Source organism: Grammomys surdaster, unplaced genomic scaffold, assembly GCF_004785775.1.
Source record: "Grammomys surdaster isolate TR1022 unplaced genomic scaffold, NIH_TR_1.0 98, whole genome shotgun sequence".
In the NCBI taxonomy this organism is placed as follows: Eukaryota; Metazoa; Chordata; class Mammalia; order Rodentia; family Muridae; genus Grammomys; species Grammomys surdaster.
Genome location: NW_021604577.1, coordinates 3551440 through 3576186, shown reverse-complemented (window position 1 = coordinate 3576186; position 24747 = coordinate 3551440). Strand labels below are relative to the sequence as shown.

Sequence of the window (24747 nt, the reverse complement as noted above, 5' to 3'; positions counted from 1 at the left end):
CTGCTAGAACATGGGTGAAACAGAATTATAGCAAAGAGAGCTATGGAGCACTTATGGGTCTGACGGAACTCGAGAGAAAGGTAGACTACCTAGGTAGGATGGCATAGATAGGAAATGATTTCTAAAGAGTTAATGAGACTCTGGTGAGCCTTAGCTTACAGGGACCCTCTGAGTGAACCACGCAGAGCTGGGAATCGATGCAGAAAGCAAGAGGAATTTATTGTTCCAACGCAATGGGGTTCTGAAGGAGAGGCAGTAACCCCATTCAGCTCCCCATGCAGAGTGAACCTTTATACAGTTTTTAGGAGTAGACTAGAGAAACAGTGATTAGGCACAATATGATTGGTAGAACAGTGTGATTTTTAAACTGATTGGTCCTTTGGGAATGAGATGGCAAGGACTTCCCTTGTCTGTGGGTGGCCAAAGGTCCATCCTGTAGAATGTGTCACTAACCTGGCAGGTTAATTCTTGCCTATTGTCTGAGGAATGTTAATTAGCCTCTCCCTTCCAGAGGGCCAAGTGTCTCTTGACTTTTCCAAAGTTCCTGAGCTGACCAGGAATGTTAATTAGCCTCTCCCTTCCAGAAGGACAAGTGTTCCAAAGTTCCTGAGCTGACTTCTTCATTAGCAGTTTAGTTGTAGATTTAGCCTTGTAAATAAATATTTTGTATGTACTTAAGAGAATAAAATTTTCTTTCTATGGGTATAAGTATTAGTTAAATTTGAAAGGTTAAATATTACACATTCCTCTATAAAAATATGCAAATGCAGGTAGTAAAAATAAAATTCTTTTAAAACCAGAAAAGACAGAAATAAACCTATCAAACTAATAAAGATTCTATTTTGAAAATCATGTTTTAGCCCATACGCTGATTGTTTCCAATGCCCTCAAATCTGTATGTTGTAGTTTACTTTCTATTGCTGTATTGAAACACTGCTTAAAGCAACTTGGGGAAGAAAGGGTTTATTTTTTCTTATACTTACAATCAACAACAGAAGTCACAACAGAAACCTGAAGGCCAGAATAGAAGCAGAATCATGAAATACTGATTACTGAGTTGCTCCCCCTGCTTGCTCAGTTTGCTTTCACTTTTTTCTTTATTAAATTTATTCATTAAATGCCATGTCATCCCGTAATGAGCAATAAGGAAATGATAAGAAAAGTGTGGATCTGAGCAGTATTGAATTATACTTATGCATAATACTAAATATTAAATAAAATGACTTATTTTAAAGTTATTGCTCTTAAAATACTAGTAACAACCTTAAAATTAGTTTAAAATTATTTCACTTATTTATTTTACTGGATATTTTCTTTCTTTTTATTGGATATTTTATTTACATTTCAGATGTTATCCCCTTCCCCATTTCCCCTATCCCATCCCCTCTCTTCCTGCTTCTATGAGGATGTACCCCCACCCACACTCCCACGCCCACCTCCCCATTCTCCCATCCCCCTACACTGGGACACCGAGCTTTCACAGGACCAATAGCCTCTTCTCCTATTGATGCCCAACAAGGACATCCTCTGCTACATATACAGCTGGAGCCATGGGTCCCTCCCTGTGTACTCCTTGGTTGGTGGTTTAGTCCCTGGGAGCTCTGAGGGGTCTGGTTGGTTGATATTGCTGTTTTTCCTATGGGGTTGCAAACCCCTTCAGCTCCTTCAGTCCTTTCTCTAACTCCTCCATTGGGGACCCCATGCTCAGTTCAATGGTTGGATGCAAGCATCTGCCTCTGTATTTGTCAGGCTCTGGCAGAGCCTCTTAGGAGACAGATATATCAGGCTCCTGTCAGCAAGCACTTCTTGGCATCCACAATAGTGTCTGGATTTGGTGTCTGTATATGGTATGGATTCCCCAACTGGGGCAGTCTCTGGATGGCCTTTCCTTCAGTCTCTGCTCCATATTTCCTCCCTTGAGTATTTTGTTCCCCCTTCTAAGAAGGACTGAAGCATCCACACTTTGGTCTTCCTTCTTCTTGAGCTTCATATGGTCTGTGAATTGTATCTTGGGTATTCCGAGCTTTTGTGCTAATATCCACTTATCAATGAGTGCATATCATATGTTTCTTTTGTAATTGGGTTACCTCACTCAGGATGATATCTTCTAGTTCCATCCATTTGCCTAAGAATTTCATGAATTCATTGTTTTTGATAGCTGAGTAGAACTCTATTGTGTAAATGTTCCACATTTCCTGTATTCATTCCTCTGTTGAAGGACATCTGGGTTCTTTCCAGCTTCTGGCTATTGTAAATAAGGCTTCTATGAACACAGTGGAGCATGTGTCCTTGTTATATGTTGGAGCATCTTCTGGGTGTGTATGCCCAGGAGTGGTATAGCTGGGTCCTCAGATAATACTCTGTCCAATATTCTGAGGGACTGCCAGACTGATTCCCAGAGTAGTTGTACCAGTTTGCAATCCCACCAACAATGGAGGAGTGTTCCTCTTTCTCTGCATCTGCTATCACCTGCATATTTGATCTTAGCCATTCCGAAAGATGTGAGGCGAAAACTCAGGGTAGTTTTGATTTGAATTTCCCTGATGACTGAGGATGTTGAACATTTCTTTAGGTGATTTTTGACCATTCAAGATTTCTCAGTTGAGAATTCTTTGTTTAGCTCTGTACTCCATTTTTTAATAGCGTTATTTGATTCTCTGGACTCTAACTTCTTGAGTTCTTTGTATATATTGGATATTAGCCCCCTATCAAATGTAGGATTGGTAAAGATCTTTTCACAATCTGTTGGTTCTGTTTTGTGCTATTGTCTATTGTTTATCTTAGAGCATAAGCCATTGGTGTTCTATTCAGAAATTTTTCCTCTGTGTCCATGTTTTCAAGGCTCTTCCCCACTTTTTCTTCTATTAGTTTCAGTGTATCTGGTTTTATGTGGAGGTCCTTGATCCATTAGAACTTGAGCTTTGTACAAGGAGATAAGAATTGTTTGATTTGCATTCTTCTACATTCTGACCACCAGTTAAACCACTATTATTTGTTGAAAATACATTCTTTATTCCACTGGATGGTTTTAGCTCCTTTGTCAAAGATCAAGTGACCATAGATGTGTGGGTTCATTTCTGGATCTTCAATTCTACTCCATTGATTTACTTGCCTGTCACTGTATCAATATCATACAGTTTTTATCACTATTGCTCTGTGATATAGATTGAGGTCAGGGATGGTGACTCCCCCAGAAGTTCTTTTATTGTTGAGAATAGTTTTTGCTATCGTGAGTTCTTTGTTATTCCAAGTGAATTTGCAAATTTCTCTTTCTAACTCTATGAAGAATTGAATTGGAATTCTGATGGGGATTGCATTGAATTTGTAGATTGCTTTTGGCAAGATGGTCATTTTTAAGACTCCAGAACAATCTAGGATGACCCAGGAACGCACTGCACAGAGTGGGCAAGGTTCCTACACATCAGTCATCAATCAAGAAAATGCCTTATTATCCTAACCCAATCTGATGGATGCATGTTCTCCAGGTTGTGTCAAAACAACAACAAAACCCTAACCAGAATACTGCATATATTTCTATATTCCTACTATAGTGCACATTTTAGCAATGAGTTAAGATAATATCTCATTTTTCTAGACTGATTTATTTTATTTACACTGTAACTGTCTTCAGACACACCAGAAGAGGGCATCAGATCCCATTACAGATTGTTGTGGTTGCTCAGAGTTGAACTCAGGACCTCTGGAAGAGCAGTCAGTGCCCTTAACTGCTCAATCACCTCTCCAGTCCAGTATCTAATTTTTTAAATTTTGAAACATATTGTATGATTAATTTACACAAATGTATATTGGCTGAATGAATGAACAAATGAATATGAACATTTCAGCAATTTTAATATGTCATGACTTAAAAAGACAAGAACAGAATCAATTAAGTTATTTTGTTTGAAAAAAAGTAATGACTTGCTTTCTAAAATCTCAGTCAAAAGTCATGCTATATGAGAATTTAAAAGAAACTGTACAAAATGTGAAATTCCTTTGGGGGGTAGGAACTACAATTGCATAGGTTTCTAATAGACTCCAGTGATACTTATGTTGTTGCTATATTCAGATGGCTTAGCGTGAACTCTCCTTCGTTCTTAATTCCTTTGATACCAAAGAAAGCAGACATTCAAATAACCTTTTCTCTTTCCTCCTGAGCAACAAATGAAGCAAATAATTGGAGTCTAGTAGCTGTCTGAGAAGATTAAACAATTACTTAGCTGAGCCCTAAAAGTATAACTTAAAGACATAAAGATTCTGGAGAAAGCCTGTTGTGGGTGGTCCTGGTATTTTGTATTCTGATGTTAATTACATTCTCCTGAGAGGGGCTGCAGACAAGGAATGAGTCACGTGCTCAACAACTTCTTGTGTACCATAGCCTAATGAATAAAGTAGCCAATCACTGGGTGAGTAGGAGGTGGGACTTTTGGGTTGGATGGAGGAAGAGGAGAAGGAAGACAGAGTTAGAGGCTTTTGGAACAGGGTTAGCTCATGGACAAGATGTAGCGGTAGAGTTTCCTGGGATCATGGTGGGAACTTAGAGAGCTAAGTGATGAGATTCTGGAGCTCCAGAGCTTTGGTCTGTGTTGAGCATTAGAGCCTGGAACTTGGATGGTGGCTAAACCAGGAGCTAGCCAGATGCCTCATTTCTAATACCTCCCTCAACAAAACCCTGTCTCACAAGTTAGTTTGTTTGGTTTCTCATATTCATTTTTGTGGAAGTTCCTAAAGCAGAAGCTCCCAATTTGGATGCCTTCCCCAGACACTCTGGGATGTTTTTGTGGACAAAGAAAAGTGATTACATGACTCTCAAGGTTTCAGACTTTGTTTTTTTGTTTTTGTTTTTCTAAATCATATTTAGTGATGGACGACATACTTTAACCAAAAGACTCAGCTATAATTTCAGTGAAGAACTAAAAGGAATTCTTGGTTCAATTTATCAATGATATCCAACAGCTTGCTAACTAACAACACAACTATGATTCTATGATTATAATTAGTTTAAGAAGAGTTAACGGTATTTTCAAAGTTTTCTGAATTAAAAACAAAGTAGGATCTTTATAACTGCATCTGATACTCAGGGAATGGACTCCTTCAGCCTCCAATTAATACACAAATTATTTTTGTATTGTTCAGCCTGTAGTGTGCAACAACAGAGAAACATGTCATAATTTATAGGGCATATATTTATGGATAGGAGACATTAATCAGATTTGCAGAGTTAAAATCAGTATGTGGCCTAAGATCATGTGACATTGAAGTCATGAAACAAGGCTTAAGGTCTAGGTTAGTCTGTTATAGATCACTAAATAAAATAAATGTGGCCCTGAATTTAATATATAGCAATGCAACTAATAAAGAATGAAAAACTTATCATTGATTAACATAAATTAATAGACACTTTATGGAGTGGTGTTCTCAGTAAGAATCTGTATCTTCTTACTTTGTTTTAAAAAAATTTTTATCAAGAGATATTAATTGCACTTATCAGTAATGATATTTTATTCAAATACATTATGTTTTCAAAAAGTTTTTAAATATTTTCCTTTACTATTTTATTTTTTCTGTATGTAGGTTTTGCCTGTATGTATGTCTGTACACATGTACAACTGGTGCTCTCAGAAGCCAGAAGAGGATGTCAAATCCCCTGGAACTAAATACAGAATGACTTTGTATCTTTCCAGAGTAAAATTGTGAATAGCCATATGAGTTCTGAGAATAATACCTGGGCCCTCTGAAAGAGGAGTCGATACTCTTAACTACTGAGTTATCCCTCCAGCCCTAGATATATTTTCACATTATTTACAAAAAAAAAATGGAAAATTCATTGAGCCACACTTCTAATATGTTTATTTAAAAATTATGCAGGCTACATTTACTATGTATAGACATGAAAATTCAATCATGTAACTATGTAATTTGAGAAGAAGTATCAATAGTATTGTTCTAAGTTCAAGGCCAGTCTGGGCAGCAAGTGAGCTCACTGGTGTCATAAACACATGATACAAATTCTTCATGAAAATAGTAATTGGTTTATATGTCAAGTCTGAATTTTTCAAAACGCGGAGTTGTGTTCACTAATAAGATATCAGCATACTATTTCACATGATCCAGAAGATAAACAGACATTTCTGAGATGATTGGGGGAAAGGCTTATTTTAAGTAAAACATTTTTCTCTATAATTGAACAGAAAAGTTTTTGAGAAAAATATTGCATGGATTTCATTAACATGAAATGCTTCATGACTGTGTTAGATTTCTGTCCATCAGTGAGACGTCAAGAACAATGTTGGTTGTTGAGAGTCTTCTGCATAAGGATGGGTGTAATGACCAGTGCCATGAGAAGAGAAGCATATGTACTTATTCTAATTCTGACAAACATCACTGGCCTATTCACACTGGCACATATCACAAGAATATGATCCTGTATTGCTACAACCTCCAAAGAAGCACTGTGTCTCTTCCATGGATGGCAAAATTATCAGCTAAGACAGAATAACATAGTAACCACACCAGGAAAAGAATGTTTATAAGAAAATGCTAGTAACAAATAAGGAAATAAAATAATGGTGTGGCAAGGGAACAGATTCGAAATGGTTCAGGGAAAATGCTTTGCTGTATGGATGACACTTGAAAGAAACATGATTTGCTGCAGCAGGACTGTACTATGCATTAGCCACACAGACTATGCTGAGAAAACCTGCTTTAACAGGAGTAAAAGTGGATGAGAAAAATCTGTACCGGCAAAATGGATCTCATGCGGGAATAATAGGGTTGAATTTAAAATAAGAAAGCCACGGTGAAAACATGTCTACATATTAGTTTATTTCGAAAGTGTGGCTGGGAGTCACATGGAGACCTGGGCTATATGGCATGCCTAGTAAAATACAACACAAAAATATGAGCTACAGTATGCTCTGGAAAAGAAATAAAAAAAAATATGCTCCCTTGTCAATTAGTACAAGAACTCCCACAAAGACTTTCAAGGAGTTTTTTGTGCAAAAGCACTTGAAGTGAATAAGTGGAGACATGGTCCATCTGGTAGATACTGTTACGTTCAATTTACTGAGCAGGAACTCAGACTGTAATACGTCAAAAACATTCTCAGGGTTATACAGCTAAAAATGATGAGGCTACACTGTCTAGACTAGAAGTGTCTAGAGGAAGCTAGAGGTGTCTAGAATTGATTATTTTTCAAAGGAAGACTAAAAGGAAACTTATGTACGCATGTCACATATGAATGATCTTGGAAAGAAACAGAAGAGAAGAACACTGTTTAATGAACTTGTTGAAAAGGAACAGGAAAAAGATGAGGTTACATGTGTTCTTGTATGTTGGGTGATTATAAAACAGAACTGTGATTAAGAAATGTATGGCATGGACTCTGTGGAGACATTCATTTCAGAAAAGCAAATTTTAAAAGGAGACGGTGTCACTGGGAAAATCACATAGCAACATCAGCAAAAACTACTGCAGGACAGGCTGAGACAAGGAGTGTGAGGGAAGGATGTGTTTATTTATTCATTCATTTATATATTTACAAGAAAGGATTCTGACTTGTATGCATAACAGAAATACTGGGTCTGAACATGAGTTTTGAGATAAAAGGATAAAGGGAACTGTGTAAATCCCACTGATGGAAGAATGTAGGCCCCCACCCCCCAATTGTAAGAGGAATCTATTCCAACGAAATATAAACGAAGAAGTCAGAAACTAAAGACAAACTTCTGAGTTTAACATTGGAAATAGGTCTGTGCACTGGAGAGACGACTAGGTGGCAAAGAGCACTGGGGATTTCCCAGAAGATCAGGGTTAGATCCCCAGAACCCACCAAGTAGCTCATAACTTTCTATAACTCCAGTTACAGAGGACCTGACACTCTCTTTTGGCCTCTTTGAACATCAGACACGAGAGTGGTACCCAGACACACATACAGGCAAAACATCCACATACATTAAAACAAAAACAACAAAACAATAGATCTGTAAGGAAAGCACTGAAGAACATCAAGAATAATTTTTCCTTACAAATAACCATTTGTCTTTAGGTCTGTATGTTTAAATGCAAACATGCTTGTACACATGTGTGTATAATAGGACATAAACAATGATTAAACAATGTGTAAGGACTTGAAATAAGAAGAGAATGAGATGTGAAAAATAAGAATGCTCTAAGATTAGCTAGGCGGTGGTGGCGCATGCCTTTAATCCCAGCGCTTGGGAGGCAGAGGCAGGTTGATTTCTGAGTTTGAGGCCAGCCTGGTCTACAGAGTGAGTTCCAGGACAGCCAGGGCTACACAGAGAAACCCTGTCTCAAAAAACCAAAAGAAAAAAAAAAAGAATTCTCTAAGATTTCCCCAAATAGAAAATAATTTAAAATACAAATTTTATTAAGAACACAAAAGGGACCAGTGAGGTGGTTTACTGGGTAAAGGTGCTTGACTACAAGTCTAACACTTTGAGTTAGATCTCCAGGACCCACACGAAGAATGAAAGAATGGCTTCTGCAAACAGTTCTCATACCTTTGTACACATTCTCATGTGTGTACAGTTCTGTCTATACATATCATACATATCAATTAAATTAATGTAGGGTTTTTTTTTGTTTTTTTTGTTTTTTAAGAAAGCAAGGCTATAATGCTGACTCTGTCAGCTGAGGGGAAAAAGATGTGCTAACCTGAAATTTCTGACATTTATCAATCTTGTTAAGGAAAGATATGAAATTGGAAGGAGCAGGACAAATTATTATGAAAAAGACCTGTGTGTTAACCTGGTACCCCTGTAAATGGAATGACACTGAAAGAGATGTGTTCTGAATGGTCTGTGGCAAGCTGATCACTGTACTCTGAGCACCTGCATAAGAGTGATTTATCTATCAAATGCCTTGTGTTTGCATGAGTTTCCTTTTCTGATTTTAAAAATATTAATGATGAAAATATTTAACTTACAATGAACCTTGCACTCTGCATAACTAGATATTTTCTTATAAATGATTTGAATACAATACAATGATTAGCTCTATGTTAAAATGCCAGACAGGCTGGGAGCCGTTAATCTCCAGGCAATTGTTTTTAATTGTCTTAACTCAGATTTTTCAGTCTCTGATTTACTTAAGGAATTGGAACATGGACTAAAAACCTATACACGATTGAAAGTTTTGTTTCAAAATGTTTTACAATATTGAAATATCCATCCTGAAAATACGTATCTAACGAGAAATAAGTTGAAGAGTGATATATAATTTAAAATTGCCATTCATATCAACAACGATTGAGTTCATGTAAAGAATACATAAATCATTTCACATAATTAATCACCTTCAGCTAAATTAGAATGATTTACTTCATTACTTTTCAATTTGATACATTATTTATATTCATCAGATATATGAACTTTTAAAACATTCTGTATATATCTTGAACCTTCAAGTAAAAATATGTAAGACACCCCTAGCCTCCTAGAGAAAAGGGTAATGGATTCATAAAGTAATAGTTCGTGCAAGACCATCTTAAATTCCTTTTGCAGCAGTGTACAATATGATTTATTAAGCACATTGAAAGATGTAGCCCTTTAGACAGTTGAGAGGAAATTACTTTAATAAGTTCATTCCAGTAATATGAAATACATAGATTAATTTACAATATCAGCAAGTAATTCTGAGTAGTTCTGAAAAGCAATATTGTCATAAAATAAAATTTAGAGATTAAAAAATTAAAAATAAATCCTATAATACATTCAATACATTAATAAAAATTACAGCAACAAAGTCTCAACAAGGGCCTACAATAAAACAAAAACAAACTAAGCATCAAATTTCTTACCTGCCGAATACCCAAGCGGTATGCAACAATCCGATCCACTGCATCAGGATTCATCTGTGTCCACTGTAGACTGTAAGAATACACTCGGTGTCGGTTCTGCCACACGGGGTTGTAGGTGTCATAGTAGAACTCTGGGGCATAGGCCTTTCCTGGAAGCAGAAAGTGAACCAGTGTGACTGTAGACACATCAGGACTTCTACATACTCATTCTTCTCTTGGGCTTATTAAAAATTAATATTCTTTCTTCGGTAAGGAACTATTCTGCTTGTAAAGTCTTATTATTAAAGTCAAGTCTGTTTCCTGGTTAGTTTTGAGACTTTGACTAGCAGTATGAGAAAAGAAGTATCGGGAATGACCCCAGGGTCATAGGCTAAGCAGCTCAGAGAATGAAATTTCGCCCAACTGAAACAGAGAGCTATTGAGGGATTGAATTTTTGAGAGAAGTTCAGGAAGAAGAGTTTTTAAAGAAATTTGACAGATAAATTGAATACATCCAGGATTTAACTACACTGAAATAAGGGAACACTAAGGATTGGGGGTACGGTCTGGCTAGCTTAAGGCATATTCAGAAATTAAAGGTCTGAGATTTGAGGGCATTACTGAAAAGATTACTAACACAGAGAAAAGAAGATTAAGTTCTGTGTACTAATACAGTCCAAGAACTAAAACAAGAAGATAAGAGCCATCGAGCTTGAAAGAGAAAGAAAATTAAAATTTTCTTTTTTCAAAGAAAAGAAAAGAAAAAGCAGTATCATCAAAGAGATGTAGAGGGAGATGTATGATCAACTTCCTTGAAAAACACCTGATACAAAGAAAACATGCATTTGTGCTTCCTATTGCAGTAGGTCTGACATTAAGATTTAATGTTTTGAACCAACAAGGCATACTTTTATCAAACTCTAATGCCACAACAAGTAAACAATCCAGGAAATATTAAGCACAATAATCATTACCCTAAAGAGTTTCCTCAGTGCTGACAGGAGAGGAATACGATGTTTGCCAGTTTGCTAGTAAAACTAGATAAGGCACATTAAATATCTGAATTCTGGTAACATGGATCCAAGTCCTAACAAAAATACTGTGTGCAGTTTTTTCTTTAATTGTTCAGTGAAATCCAGAATCAATTTTATCTTGGTGTTGGCCTCAGCTTTAGTTTCTTTGGCTCATTTAGAACTTCTGATCCGAGAATTCAATGAGAAAAAAAATATTTATTGTTTTAATCCACTTGATTTATGACAACTGCTTTGGTATCTGTAAGTTGATGTTGTTAGCTTGTGACTAACTAACTAAAATTGAAGTCATTCTATGAATAAACTAAAATTAGCTCAGAAACAGTTTGAAATTAACTGACTAGCTTGTATTCCAGATAAAGGAATGTTGAGCCAGAACAGACATATCAGTGACATATGACAATGATATAGACAAGTAATCAGATACAATAAGATCTTGATTTTGATTCAAAAATAATGTTTGATAAAGCTTTCCTTTTAATTGAATAATTATACTAAGAATTAAAGAGGAGGTGAGATTTACAAGGTACATAAATAGTATTTATTTGTAATAAAATAAATGTTGTCATGGTTATAGATATTCTTTAGTTTTAAGGACACATATGGGATGTCTTCTCTGATACTTTACATTTGTTCTCTCTCAATCATAAGATACATATAGTCAAGATGGAAATATAGTTTTGAGCTATGACATCTGCTGGTTGAAGAGAAAACAAATTCCCAACATTTCTTGTTGTGTATATAGCATTCATTTTTATTCTAGTGCTAGTGAGAATATAAAGAATATTTTCATATGTTTTTACATTCTAATTTTATTTTTATGCATGTTCCAGTTTGAAATTTTTAGATTAACTGACCTAAATCTCTATACACTACTCAAACTTGAAGATCATTTTTAGACACATAAGGCATGTCAATATAAAGAGCTTAGATTTTAAAACATCTTTAAAATTATAGTGCTCAGAATTTTGCGTGGAATTTTTTATAATAATATGAATGTTATATTTTAGAGGAAAAGATTTTTAACTTTTAAACTTAGCTTTGAAAACACAATTTCAAGCACAATGCTTCAAATGTACTGAAATGATTATTCACACTTAAAACACTAAAGTGTTTTAGATTATATGGATATTAAAATTTTGCAATAAAGTTATATTGCAAAAGTAAATAAAGACAAGAAAAGGAAATGAAGTGATATTGGTCAAGAGTAAATATGTGCTCTGTAAAATCAATATTTCTCATAAAAGAGGCTGTAGGAAGATAAACAATATGTAAATTTACCTTAGATAATGAATTATAGAATATGCTTGAATATGTATGAGGGATATCAACTCATTTTTCATTTGTTGAAGAATCATTAACCTACTTATATAGGTCACTATCCTAGGAGGTACTGATAAAATCCTCACAAATGAAATCAACTCCATTTTGCTTCAGATTCCAAGATACTGAAAGAGAAATTTCCCACCAGAATAAACCATGAATTGCTGACATGACAGAGCTAGCTGAAAAACACTAACTAGTCTCACATTTGTGGCCAAGAATGTAGGATTACATTATAATCAAATAACTTTGCCAATGGATGCTTAAGTTTGCAAAGAAACAAAGAATTCTTCCAAGATCAAGGGACACAGAATTTAAAACAGTGAACAAGAGCATGTGACAAGAGGAAGTGTTGATTTTTATATTTGTATGAGTTTATATATTGGTGTGAGTTGCATATTTAGGTCCAGGAAGATGACGGTATTGAATAAGACATGTCACCACATGTGAGAGGCTCAGTGGAAGCTAGAACCTCAGCAGTATTGGGTTCTAGATAGATATTGTTACTCACCAATAAACAGCAAGAATATTTGTGTGAATATAAAATCCTTTGCTACTGACTCCAAAGAAGTACACATGAAAGTCAAGGCTTCATGGTATTAGATGCACATACTCTCAACCAAGAAGACAGAATTCTTCCCATACAAATACGCCTTTCCCTGTTCCAATGACAGTGATTTCAAAATATAACAAAACAAACACACAAGAAAGTATACTAACTACTGTGTATAGCCAGGAAGGCCAATGACATATAGCAGTATTGGACATATGATACTAGAAACATGAAATAGAACTTATCAGTATGTAATAACTGGTGATATTATACAATAAAATATTAAAATTTAGGCACTGCTGGTCATCTGTGAAAGAATAATTAGCATTTCTTTTAATGCCAATGTTCTCCTTTATGATGAGTGAGTAGGAAGAGAATAACACTTTTAAGATGGCTACAGGGATATAATATGGTTCTCTCTACCAAATATCCTCTCTACCAAATTATGCACTTCTAAGGAGACTGTCATGTCAGCACCTATTATGGTGGTTGATACAACGCCTATGCTTGAAGTAGATATACTAATCTAGGGTTGAACTATTTTTTTTTATTTTTTATTTTTTTTTTGGGTTGAACTATTAAGAACCATGTGTTTCCACATAAATGAGGGGAAATTTGTAATATATTTTCTAATTTTCCTTTCCCAGTTTGTAAATTACTTCATCATAACAATTAACTGAATGGGAACTAATATAATTATCATAATAAAAGCAATGAGACCATTTAAAATTCAAACCAAAATTAGTAAATCTAAAACGTCTCAAATGTGCATGTCTTAACACAAGAAGACTAGTTATAAAATCCATGGCAAACTTAGCACTAACACTGATGATATGCTGATTAAGAATGAACTGTAAAATTATGTTAGAAGCCATGGGTCTCTGTTTGCGTATATCTTCAGTATTTTCACAATCAGCACTAGTAAAGTGATTGAGAATCAGAAGCATCATATAATTGCATGACTAAAGTAGTGACCAACCCATTATAGACTGCCATGTATATATGCAACAAACACATACAACTCTTAGTCTTCTATCACATAGAGGAAAGCATGTACAGCTGTTGAAATTAGAATTGCCTTATCTTCAACTGTGTGACACAAGTTGTATTAAGTAACAGAAAGGAGCTATCTTAAGCAACAGGAAATATGATACATGGTTATGAAGTAAAAATGTTTGTTCTGGACCACTGTCCAGATGCCTTCTACATCAGCTTCTGTGTATGGTTGCTTACATTTACTTATGTGCTTGTTTGTACACAAATCTAGTCTCTGTCACTTTTATAATAACTTATAATCCTAGAATAGGAGTTGCATCTATACAGAGAAGGTATACCATCGCTCCACCATGTCTCAAATTTAAACATAGAAACCTGTATATCACCTGCTATGGTGTTACTATCACTAATAGAAAAAGGCCCTCTGCCCACATACTCTGCCCTTTTTATGTAAGGAACAGTAATTACTATTGTGTCCCTGGGAGTCCTTTTCTACGCCATATTGTATCATTGTCTGAAAAACATTAGCAACTCAGGACTTTTTAAAGAGAACAATTGAGTGAGTAAATTCCTCAAGTGAAAACTATACATATTTTATTAAACATTTAAGTCAGAAATAATGAATATATAATAAGCTGCCAATAAATGTATTCTGTCTTCTCCAACGCTATGTACTTTCTTAAAACAGAGTAGTAGTATCAAAGTACCTAAAAGCCTTGCTTCATTTGAAAGACCATTCTTGGGGTGTGTGTAGAGAGAGAGGTAATAGATAAAAGAACTGGCCTAGAAACTCCCAGACTGAGAGAACTGAATGTTCACAGTGTGAGTATTAACTTCTTGGCAAGGTTGCTGCTGCACACATGGGTGGTCCATCCCTGACTATGAATGCAACAAAGACCATGCAGACAGGGAACAAGGAGTGATCCTGAGAAGGAGGAGGACAGAGGCCGTGCTGTTTGTTTTCTAGGAACGTTTGCTTTCTCTAAAGCATATAACTTGAATTAATAGAGTAGATTTCACTACAGTTCCCCAGAATAATAATGACATCTGTAAATATGACTTTCAGAGCAGAATAAAGGACTTCAAATTAAGATATCCTTTCACTTTGCTAAGAAGCTCTGGTTTGATTCTGATTTGAAATGGGTACTGGCCCTAAGTTAGTTCCCTGGGCTTCTATAAATTGCTGCTTTTATGGCACCTTGAAATGAAGACAAAAGTTTACTACAATAATGTAAGAAGATTTCTCAAGCAAGAAATATCTCCTCAGTGAGATTCTATGACTTTGATTATTGCCTATGTTTGGAAACAAAAAAAAATAAGCGAAAATATATTATTTATTTCTTCAATTTACAGCTCCACCTGAATATCTCTCTCTTTTCTCTCTCTCTCTCTCTCTCTCTCTCTCTCTCTCTCTCTCTCTCTCTCCCTCTCCTTCTCTCCCTCCCTCTCCCTCTCTTCATCCCCCCACCCACATTCACATGGAGACACACACATGCATGCACAAAACCTCTCCACTGGAAAACGAAGACACATCATGTTTTGCAGTAAGACTCTCTCTCCTGACTGCTTTACATCTACTTTCGAGCATGCCCTTGAAACATTTTCTGTATTGTTCTCATCCATTAAACATCTCATCAGGATAATGGACAAATGCCAGGTGATTAAACAGATAACTGGAGGTTAGGGAGATGCCTGTTGAGTCCCCTGATCTGAAAAGTCCTTTGATTCTTTCAATGATTGGTTTTATTACCACCCAATATCTATGCGTGCTGGTGCTGGTTGTTGTTTGTCAAATTAACACAAAATAATACTATCTGGGAAGAGGAAATGACCATTTGGCTCATGGACATGTCTCTGGGGCATCTTCTTGATTAATGATTACCATGGGAAGGCCTAGTTAATTCTGAACGGGAATTACTACTCCTGGGCAGGTGGACCATGGTTGTCGTAGAAACGAAGCAGCATAAGCAGTGGATAGAAAGCTGGTAGGCCGCACTCATCCTCATCCTCTGCTTCAGTTCCTGACTTCAGGCTCCTTCATTGAGTTCCTATCCTTGCATCCCTCAGTCATAAGCTATAACCTGGGACTTATAAGATGAAATAAAACCTTTCCTCTCCATGTTGCGCTTTGTCAAGGTATTTATCATAGCAATAGAAAGCGAATTTAAACACCATGTAAAAAACCATTCTAGGAACATTCGTCCTCTCCAAAACGTAAGTTGAATCAATACAGTAGATTTTACTACAACTCTTGAGAATAATTACATCCATGAACCTGACTCTCAGGACAGGGTAGAGAAAGGACTTCAAATTAAGAGGCCTTATTTGATCTTGTAAGCCCCAGGTTAGTCAGGGTATGAACAGAAGACATGAATCTGTGCATATGATTAATGTCGATATTGTGAGGTACTTCCTATGCTTAAACCAATTTAGTTGGTGTTTAGTTGGTGGAAATCTTTCAGGTGGTTGGTAGTGCTTTATTAAGGTACTTAAAGTTAAAATGGTTCTTAAGAAAAAAGAGACTTCTTTGGCACCAAGGAATATATATTCTTTTCTCACAAAGAAAACTGAGATTTCAGACCATTTATCCTGCATACATTACATCGCATGCATACTCCAAAATACACAAGGATGCTGTGAGAAGCAGTTTGGCATCCCTAACCCTCATTAGTTTTGCTGATAACTGTTAGCCCATTATCTGAACAGCAATGACATTGTCCACCTACACAATGGCATTCACATATAATTTGATCCATAGCTGCCTAATTTAAATTTTTATGTCTTTTGATACTGATTTATTTGGCTGTTCTGTCTTTTGAAACAAGGCATATAACTGAGAAAAATATAACAGTTATCCAGAGGAAGAAAAATACTGCAAAGAATGGCCCATCTAATGTCCCTAAAACATGTATTTTGATACTGGTTTAGAAGGAAATTGAACACAGGGTATTAGGATAACTATTTTTTTGTAATATATATAAACATAATATAGATTGGAAATTTGAATACGTAAATAATGTAAATATCATGAAGCATCTGTTTAGTTGGTGAATATCATTCACATTCTTACTAGTGCTTTACTGAGGCACAATGCACTTCACTATCTGAGTGCTAGAGACTGAATTCAGTGCCTCATGCAAGCTGGCATAACTCTCTGACGTTGAGTTACAGTTTTTTTCTCTCACTTGCACAGATTTTAAGTGCAGATTTTCCTGAGTTGGGAAAATACGTATTACTACTTCATAATCTGTACTTCAAGCAAGACATAGACCCTACCCCTTTGAAATTACTTTTAAGCATCCTCAGTGTTAGAAAAACAAGACAATTTTCTATTATTAGAAATTAGTGTTATCTGTTAAATTTTTCCATAGGCTGTACTCATGAAGTATAAACTTTCCTTTCAATAACCATACTGCTTGAAGCTCATTCACGCAGCACATTACTGCACTGCACGTGCTACTTGTTCTTTAAGTCTCTATGACTAAGTTAAGTGTGTAAGGCGCAAAAGAGGACCTCGCCCTAAGATGGCAACGGTTGCCCGAACGCCATGGAGTAAACAAGTCAATATTTGGCATTTAGGCTGTCCCGGCCAGTGGTCTGACATGACGTGTCATGACGAGACCTATGGAGAGCCGCCACGTGGCGTGTTTGCTGTAGATGTCTGCAGGGAATATAAGCCGTGCCCCGGGACGGGATCGAGGCCATCTTCCAGCTATCTGTAGAGTGCTAAAGCTTCCTGCCTTGAGAAGGAACCTGGTGTCCTGCGGCTTCTTCCCGCTGGTCGGGGTCGGCGCGGCACATAAGTGCATTTCATAAACTGCTCAAGGTTGTTCCCTTTCATCTGTCGATGGGTATTTGTTTTCTCAAAATCTGATGTGATTTCAGGTAGCACAGCCAAGTTATTAAGCAGATACACACTTACATATACTATAATTACATATACTAGTATTTACTTATATATACTAGTGCTCTGCATTCATCTAGGGTAATTGCTAAGTCGTCTTGATAACGGCATAAGATGTTCTATATTTCTTTTAAAAACTTATTATTGGTTCCTTGTGAATTTCACATCACGCACCCCAATCCCGTTCGTACCCATATTTACCTCCCCTCATACCTATCTTCCTTCCACCTTTGCAACCTCCCCCAAACAGAAGGAAATAGATCTTGTTGTGGAAACTGTAGTGTGTCAGAGTGTGTACCCTAGTATATCCATATGTTCACACCTTCTTTGCTTGCAAATGTTTATGGCAATATCTCATTGGTCAGTATTAGGCCCCCGGCTTCTGGCTTCTACTACACTATTAATACTAGAATCTTACTGGGACTCTCTTGAATATCCTATTGTTGCCCTGTGTCACGGAGATGCTGTAGGATCAACCTTTTCATGCACTCCAGCAGTTCCCTGGATCTGGGCTTGTAGGGTATCTGAGCTGCTCAGCCAGCTGGCTCTCCTGTACTCATGCACTCACTAAAGGGTGAGGTTCACCAGCAAACTCCACAACGAGGGCCAGCTCTACTCTGCTCTCCTAAGTGAAGTGCAGTAAAAAAGAAAAGTGGCCAGTTTTTCTACTCTCATGACCCCAGGGCCAGCTCTCCCACCTGCCATTGATGAGGGAAGGGAGAAAGGCTTCTCTCCATTGTCTGAGTCGCTGCTCAGCAGACAAGAGGCAGGGCAGTTCTCCCGGGCTCATGATCTTAGGGAGGCTCAACTTGTTACCTCCACATCCAGGTCCAGTTCTACTGCTGCCCAGGAGAGGTGAAGGGCCCACTCTCCTGAGGGCTGAAGCATGTAGGGATCAGAGCCTGCGCTCCTGCTCTCAAGATCCCATGAGGCCAATTCTCCCACCTGTCCCCAGTATGAGGGCAAAAGGGAGGGAAGGGGAATCTCTCTTTTTGCTCTCTTTCTGCTCTCGCTCCAGCTCCTGCTCTAGCTCCCGCTCCCGCTCCTGCTCCCTCCGTCTCTCTCTCCTTCTCTCTCAGTGATGCCACAGCACAGCAGACAAGAAGCAAGGCCAGCTTTTCCATGTCATGCCTTCAAGGCCAGCTTACCCACAACCCCCACATCCAAGCCAGGTGAGGTATAGAGTCTGTTGTCCCTGAATGATGCAGCAGGTAAAGGATAGGGCCAGCTCTCTGATGCTGATGACTTCTGGGCAAGCTCTCCTTCTTGCTGTAGGTGGCAAGGTGTAGGTGGGTGAGGACATCTCCCCCACACCCGTGTCGCTGAATGGCAGACAAGTGGCAGGGTCACCTCTCTTCCATTCTTGTATCTTTGGGACACAGCTCACCAGCAGGGAACCTCTGCAGTGTACTGAGCTCTCACTGTCCTGAGTACTGCAGCTAGCTAGGGGTGAGGTCAGCTCTTCTGCTCTCATGTCTTTGTGGTCAGCTCTCTCCGGGAGATGCCTAGGTGAGGGGTGGGGCCAGTTCTACACTGCCCTCAGATATCACCATGACTCCATGGTGACACACAAGGACATCTGCCTGGCCTTTAGTGGTAACTGACCCCTGCTGCTTCAGCTCCACAAACACAGACATGGTCCCCCTTGGCAGCATAAGCCAGGACCCCACCATATTCCCAGGGTGCATCACGAGTTCCTCACATCAGGCTGTTCCTCACTACCCTTGAGTCTCCAGTTCTGCTCCTCTTCACTGTGCCCACATCCTTCTGTTTCTCTTTCTCTCCCATTTCTCCATCACTTGCTTGCTCCTCTTGGTGGTGTTCAAGGTCTCTGAGTGTCTCAAGAGTGATCTCAGAAGTGCTATATTCCACTTGTGCATTATAGCTTTGGACCGAGGTCATCTTGGGCATGGTCTGATTTCCCAGGCCTGTGCAACGGAGGTCTGGTGGTCACTTCAGGCTAGCTCCCTGTCAGAACCTCATGGCACCCATCTGGTGGTCATCTCAGTCTTGGGCTCACACCTTGTGGGACCTATCCGCATGGCCCTGTGCAAGGGCCATCTATCTCTCTAGTTCATTTGATCCCAGGCAGGGTTCTTCTAGTCTCTGGCTTTATTCCCGTCCTCGGAGCCCATCCAGACCCTGTGCAGCGTCAGACTGGTGATAGTCTCAGGCTTGCTTTTCACAGGGATTGTTAGGCCACTAATCATTCAGATCGTCACAGGTCAGAACACTGAGCGTAGACATAGGTTCTCTCCTCTCTGCCACCTACTGATGCACATGTGACACGGTGGCCACACCTGCAAAGCCCGTAGGAGCGGAGTTTACATTTCATAATCTGAATTTGAATTCTTACCAATAGTTTGAGATAGTTTGTTGATGTGTTCATCATTTGATATTGCCAGACTTTTAAACTTTAGTCAATAGGATTGATGTGTGTATGTAGTATGACCTCATTGTGATGTAAATTTCTTTTCTATAATACATAGCAATGGTGATGATTTTTCATATGGTTATTGGCCTATTATATACTACTTTATGAAATGTCTACTGTAGGTTATTTTTTTTATTAATTTTAAGTTAGGTATTTTTTATTGGGTTAAAAGAATTGTTTATATACTTGAGATATTATGTTTTTGTTTCTGCTTTTTCATTTCTTAATATCTTTGGAACAAGAGAAGTCTGCACTTTTATTAAAGTCTAATTTTTTAATAACCGAATCTTATGTTCTGTTTTTGAAAAGTCTTTACATTTTGCGAATTTGTTCTGACTTCCTCTTACAGAATATTATAGTTTATTTCCTTATAATTAGATCTTTCGTCAGTTTTATTCTTATGTGTAATGTAAATTATTGTTTTGGGGTTTTTTAATATAGATATACATTTGTTCCAGTACAATTTATCCAAAGGAATACCTTGTGTGTGTGTGTGTGTGTGTGTGTGTGTGTGTGTAAGCACGCATGTGTGTAAGTGTGCATATGTAAGGGTAGGTGTGCTCACATGTTTATGTAGAGGCCAGAGGTAAAGATAAGATAAGGCCAGAGAAAGACAAAGATATCTTTCTCTATTGTTTTCCAACTTACTTTTTTTTTTTCAGGTAGGGTGTCACTGACCTTGGAATTCACTGTTTGGGCTAAACTGACTGGACAGCAAGTCCCTAAAATTTGCTTGTACCTCCAGTGCAGAGATTACAAATAAATGCCTCTATGCTAGCATTTAACATTGGATGTTAGGGATCCAAACTTAGGTTGCAGTATTTATTCAGCAAACATGTACATACTCAACCATCTTCCCTGCCTAGTTGTTTTCTAGCATTTTTCTCCAGTACATTGTGCTAGTGTCTTTAACCTTTCTACTACTCTAGATATGTAACCCTAGAAGTCTATTTATGTATTCTGTACCCGAACCCACTGATGTGTTCATTCCTCATTATTTAAAACTGCACCACTTTGATTAGCTTGGGTTTATAGAGGCATTGATGTGGGATAGGATGACTTCATTTTTTTCTGTCATATAATTGTAAAACCTAGAATAAGTGATTTCCTACCAAAAAAAATGTTAGGAGTCTTATTAGAATTGTTTCAGCTCATAGAGTCTACAAAGAGGTTTGAAATTAACATACATCAAAATGATATCTATCATTTCTACCCATGAATATGAACAAAGGATAATGTTTAATATTTTGCATTTAACTTTTTTGAAATATTTTGGAATTCTCATTTTGTATCTTACACACATTATATTAAATTTATTTCCATTTTGATGTCATTAGTTGTATATTTTTACACTGAAAATTCAAAATAGTCATTGCAGTTAGCTCAGAATACAGTATATTCACGGGTTGAAAATGTAGATTTAAGTAGTCATGGGTGAAAATATGTAATAAAAGAATGTGTTTGTCCTAAACATGTACAGAATTCCTTTTTGGTCACTATTACTTAAAGAACATTACAATCAACTGTTATCTATCATTTACATTATACTAGGTATCATAAGTAACTAGTTATTAAAGTAAGTAAGAGATCATCTTGAGATTTTATTCAAACTTTATGTCATTGTATACAAAATCAATCTACAAATGCCAAGGGACGGGCATATGCAGAAATAATCACTGATTTGGAGCAATCTTGTATTATACCATTTCTAAATATATGATTAATTTATATTGATTTTCCAAAAAAATTTTCTTAGATTTTCTATAGAAATATGACTCATCAAAAATGTCATTTTACTTACTTCTAAGTCATATGCTCTTCTCATTTATTTTTCTTATAGGTTTGCAATGGCAAGGATCTCCAGGATAACATGGTTTCTAGAAAGTCTAATTTTGTCTTTTTTCCAATATTACAAGTAGGTTGTATAATTAACATATTATACACTCTGATGAGCACTATAGTGATCTATAAATATGAGTCAAATAAATATGCTTAGTGGAATAATTCATATCTTCTAAAACAATTAACAAGTTTATGTCTGCATATTATTTCAAATTTTTGATATATAGGAACTAAAATAGTCAAGTATAATTATACAACAGTCTACCCTGGTATTATTTCTTAGTTTATGAATTTTGAAGTTTTAATATTGTATGTACAGATATTTACAGTTGTTTCAAGATTATTAAATATGACTCTTTACTCTTCTTATTCAGTTTACTACCTTGGAATTTACTTTATAAATAATAACATAGCCATGTCAGCTGTCACCTGTCTGGCCATTGTGCCCAGTATGTATCCACTATACTTTCCTGTGCCTTTGTATTTATGGAATGAATCTGGACCATGAACGTATGTACATTATAGATCATTTCTTTTCAAACAATTCAATCTAACACTTTTGATAGTTAACTGGAATGCTAATTTCATTCACATTTAATGCAATTAGTAACAAACTTGAGTTTGCCATTTGTTCCTTCAGAGGGCTTTTCATTTATTGTCCTATTCCTGTACAATTTTGAATAGATCCAAACATACTTGATTTTCTATTATGTAATATTTTTAAAACTTAGGAATCCTTGAATGGCTTAAATTCTGCTACTTTAGTTTGTCAGTTCCTGTTGTAATCCATAGTACACCAGTTAGAGGTATGACAGTGTTCATCATCCTTCCTGAGGGCCAGGCTCATTCCACTTCACAAATATTAGCATATTTTAGTTGAAAAATATTATAAATATGGACTTAGACTCACTTGTTATAACTTACTGTTGAGTCAGAGTTTGACTCATGGTAGACTGAACAGGAAATGGGGCCATGGTGAGATCTACAAGTCGCTCACAGACACTGCAGTGGGGAAGGATAGCAAGGTAAAAATAGAGTGTGAGGGTTAAAACAGCAAAGCCAGCAGCACTAATGATGAGAGAAAAAAAAATGTGTGCAGCTGGCTATGAGATAGCAGAGTGCTCTTGAGAAGAAAGAGACAGACGGGCGCTGGTGAATGGTGGGCAGGATGAATAGCCGTGTGAGACATTTCCCCTTTGGGAAATGCAAGGTCGGCATTATTGCTTCTTACATATTCATGGTGTTAATACACTGCTTCTAATGCAGCTAATTGCAGTAGACTAAATTGTAAGGTTGGCCTCTGTTAAGACTGACTCTACCCCAAAGGACCCTAAGACAGAAAGATGACCATGAGCACTGCCGCGTCTTCTGCATAGCTGTGAGAACAAAGATCACTTAATTTAATTTCATCAACAGTGCTTAGGACATCTACAAGGTCAAAGGGAGCATCTCCAGGCAGTGCCTAAGGGCTGGCTCATAGTCAAGGTCAAGATTAACAAAGCCAGAGTCAGAGATTAACAAAGCAACCTTGGCTTTTAACACTAAAAACATGACCCTCTCTCTTTGCCAGGAAATCATGCACAAACTGTAGGGTCCTCTAATTTGTCAAATCATATCATTACCTCTGTCTTCACCCACTATTCCTTAAAAGGCCCTTTGGCCAGTTTGCCACAACGACCTGCTAGAACCCCTCTCACTGCTACTGAGATCTATACTGTCTCTTTACTAAATCCTCATAGCTAAATCTCCCTTACCACTTTACTGTTCTGGAAAATCCTTTATAAAGTGTGACTTCTCGATCACTCTTACAAGTGTCTGCACCATTAATATTGACTGGAGTCCTTCACAGGTATGTCACTTTCCTTCACCTAGAACCCATAAAACCCCTCCCCAGCACAATCTCTGTGTGACTTTCTTTGTTCCCTGAAGCTGGTGAACTCGGCTAGTGCCCTGCTCCCAAATAAACCAGCCTTTTTTTTTTCTTTCAATTTGACTTGAATTGGCGTATTTCATTGACAAAGGTAACCAATCAATGAGCATATTTTACCCAATTATGACTGTGTTCTTATAAACCCAGAACATAATAAGGAAATCATAGCCCCGAATGTTTATTATGCACCCATAAAGACTTATCAAGTATTTTCCTCATTGTAAAAATGTCATCAGTTAAGACACTGGTACATAGTCTTGTGTTATACTCAGTTATAATAGAGACTAACAAAATAAAAACATACTGCATAGCTGATGTTGTCTGCATAATTTCTAAATTAACATATAATTACATCATTTTCACCTTTCTTTCAGGAATGCTATCTCTGATATAATTCTCTTTTGAGAGCTTTTTTTACTGACACATATTCTATGGAAATACCCACCTCTCCATGTATTTTCCTGAATTGTGCTTTATTTAGAATTTGAACATTTCCTCTTTTTTTTTTAAGTATTTCATGTTATGTGGAAATCTTGGAACAATAATGTTGACCTGAGACTGAAGAGCACACACCATGAAAAGAAAATAACGCCTGTGGATATTTCCTTCCCCTCTGTGAGGGAACTCATAACAGATTTATTCTTTTCCATGGTTATCAAAATCCACTTGCTGCACCCCATGGATGTGAGGTGGAAAGATGGAGCTTAGAGCTTCTTCTGGTCTCAGCTTGTCTTCTCCTTTTAAAAGAGAAGTTGGGTCACATAGGGAGGAACAAATGAAAATCTTAAAGAAGCAGCATGGTCTGAACCCTATAGCTAAAGTTAGAGACCAGTAACATATTAGACAATTGGAAAATTCCTATGGCCAAAAGAGTTGAAAAAGCCATACAGTTAATTTCATGACCTTCTTCTTTTTTATTAATGAATAAAAGTCAG

General features: G+C 37.1%; 1 protein-coding gene and 1 non-coding gene across 2 annotated transcripts in view; both read right to left on the bottom strand.

The window, feature by feature from the left end:
- Mdga2 (MAM domain containing glycosylphosphatidylinositol anchor 2) overlaps positions 1-24747 on the bottom strand; it is a 732366-nt gene that overhangs the window by 74007 nt on the left and 633612 nt on the right. Inside the window, exon 10 of the mRNA XM_028782361.1 lies at positions 9821-9969. Within this exon, the coding sequence (XP_028638194.1) occupies positions 9821-9969 (149 nt within the window). The remainder of the gene's footprint in view (positions 1-9820; positions 9970-24747) is intronic.
- LOC114634318 lies at positions 19797-19928 on the bottom strand. Its single transcript, XR_003713312.1, has one exon. It is a non-coding gene; the product is annotated as a small nucleolar RNA SNORA17 (small nucleolar RNA).